Source organism: Myotis lucifugus, unplaced genomic scaffold, assembly GCF_000147115.1.
Source record: "Myotis lucifugus unplaced genomic scaffold, Myoluc2.0 scaffold_29, whole genome shotgun sequence".
Classification (NCBI taxonomy): domain Eukaryota; kingdom Metazoa; phylum Chordata; class Mammalia; order Chiroptera; family Vespertilionidae; genus Myotis; species Myotis lucifugus.
In genome coordinates, this window is record NW_005871077.1 from 3,726,890 (window position 1) to 3,729,483 (window position 2,594).

At 38.9% G+C, this 2,594-nt stretch overlaps 1 protein-coding gene across 15 annotated transcripts in view; it reads right to left on the reverse strand.

Moving 5' to 3' along the window:
* ARHGAP12 (Rho GTPase activating protein 12) overlaps positions 1-2,594 on the reverse strand; it is a 179,244-nt gene that overhangs the window by 53,445 nt on the left and 123,205 nt on the right. For all 15 annotated transcript variants that reach the window (XM_023752210.1, XM_023752217.1, XM_023752216.1 and 12 more), the window contains one exon: positions 1,363-1,488. In XM_023752210.1, the coding sequence (XP_023607978.1) occupies positions 1,363-1,488 (126 nt within the window). The remainder of the gene's footprint in view (positions 1-1,362; positions 1,489-2,594) is intronic.

Here is a 2,594-nt window from a genome sequence, read left to right on the forward strand (position 1 = left end):
CTGGGTGGAGGGGGAGCTATGGAGGGTAAAAAGAGACACTGTATAATCTGAACAATAAAGATTTAATTAAAAAAATAACTACATACAAACATATTCTAAAAAAAAAAAAAGAAAAATTAAAAAGGACTACAAACTTTTAAGTCGACATCACCAAAATAATTATTCTTTTTGTTCCTTATTAAGAGGCAGTGGAGTTGGTTCAGCAATGGCTTTTACATTAGAGTGTTATATATGGTCTGAAGGAGCTTTCTATATACCCTCATTGTAATTCGGTTCTTGAAGTAAATGACTTTTTCTATTAAAATCTCTAGGAATCTTATCTACTCCGATTAATCTCAATGTAATGTATCTTCAAGCATTCTTCAATGGCACAAACCCCAGAATTTCAATCATTTAATATGCCATCTACATTCAACCTTACAAAGCAGAAATTAGAAACTTATCTACTACTTTCATTGTTATTCTTTTATTCCATCTTATGAGTAAAATGTTTCTACAGCTCTACAAAAGTCCATCTTTTAATTCAACAAAGACAACTTTACAGCCACTTGTACTACTAAAAAAAATACTTGTTTTGACTGACTGAGATAATTTATAAAGGACTTTAGGACTGAAATTATCCAAATATAGAGAACTACGCCTTAGGAGAGTTCATTCTGTTTTCAGTAGTACACCTAAAAATGCAGGAAACCTGTTAATTATGTCAAAAGAGAAGCCTGATAGTAAAATTTTTAAAAAGTCTCCAACAACAAATATCTTTCTAATATAGTTTCCTTAATATTAGAGTGTTAGCACCACCCTCACATTTTAACATTAGTATACCTAATGTTCTGCAAATTTGTACTGATTTCCTACTCCATCCCCAAAATGAAGCCACAATGAAAAGATGTAACACAAGGAAGTTTAAAACTTTATGGCTTTTCCATTCTGAAGTTTGCATCAAAATTCATCTCCTATTTGAAATCGAGAACATTACTTCTCAGATTGATAAAAGAAGCACTTTATGCAAAGAGCATTTAGGGAAACATAGGGTGTAAGATTCCAATCATTCCTGATATGAGAAAAATTGTCTGTACTATAAAACTTTCTAGAGATTAAAGACAAACAATTAACAAATATATAACTTGAAAACAGGGTTATCAAAATAAAACAACACCCTGTCAACTACTAGGCTCAAATGTATCAAGGTATATGCATACATCATTAAACTACAGATAAGAAGGTCCATTGTGTAAAAACACTTCAAAACCAAAATCTACTACAGGACAAAGAGTCACTAAGGTACGAGATTCACCTAAGGAAAAAATAAAATAATAAAGAATTTGCCAAAATTCTCAACAGATTTTTTTTAAAAAGTCTTACCTTGTCATTGGTGTCCAGCACAATGGTGCTATGTCTCCACTTTGTCAACACTATTGGTTCTTGTAGCCGCCTGTCCAGGCTCCTACTTTTAATTATTTCTCTTTGTTGCTGAGATGAAACATTATACTAAAGAAAAAAATATACTTCATAAATAATAGAAACAAAACTAAAATCTAAATATGCCAGCCCCCAATGACACATGAAGTAAGGCACAGTTCATCATATGACACTAACATGACTTTTCTGTCCTTGGTTTTCTCATCTGACCAGCATGTTGGTATTAGAGGGACCAAGTAAATGTTATCTTTGGCAAAATATTAAATCTTCCTAAGTCTAAGTTTCATCAACTGTGAAACAGATATAACAGGAATATCTAGTTCACAGAGTTGACATGAGGATTAAACTAAGTATAAAAGGTTGCAAGTACTGACCTGATAGTAGGTTCTCAATAAATATTAGTTACCATCTACTATACATATAAAAGCCTAAGCGACCGAACAACGGGTCAAGCAGTCGCTATGACATGCACTGACACCAGGGGGCAGACGCTGAATGCAGGAGCTGCCCCCTGGTGGTCAGTGCACTCCCATAGCCAACCTCCGGGGGCCCCTCCCCCTGCTGGCCAACCTCCTGTGGCCCCGATTGCTGGCCAGTCCAAGGGACCCCACCCGTGCACAATTTTGTGCACTGGGCCTCTAGTAATTTCTCAAATGTGGTCATTAGACAAATTAACTTTTTAGGGTTTCTGCTACTTCTAAAATATACATGAATTCAATTTTTGGTGTAGGTTATAAACAACTAGAGGCCCGGTGCACAAAAATTTGTGCACTCGGGGGGGTCCTTCAGCCGGGCCTATGCCCTCTTGCAGTCTGGGACCCCTCAGAGGAAGTCCATCTGCTGGCTTAGCCCCGCTCCCTGGGGGATCGGAACCAGGGCTGGCAGTCAGACATCCCTCTGGCAGCCCGGCAGCCTTCGGGGGATGTCCACTTGCCAGCGGGGAGCAGGCCTAAGCTGCGGTCGGACATCCTTAGCATTGCTGAGGAGGCTAGAGAGGCTCCCACCACCACCGCTGTACTGGCAGCCGTCAGCCTGGCTTGTGGCTGAGCAGAGTTCCCCCTGTGGGAGCGCATTAACCACGTCTGCCCCCTGATGGTCAGTGTGTGTCATAGTGACCAGTCATTCCCAGTCGTTCTGCTGTAAGGGTCAGTTTGCATATTACCCTTTTATTATAT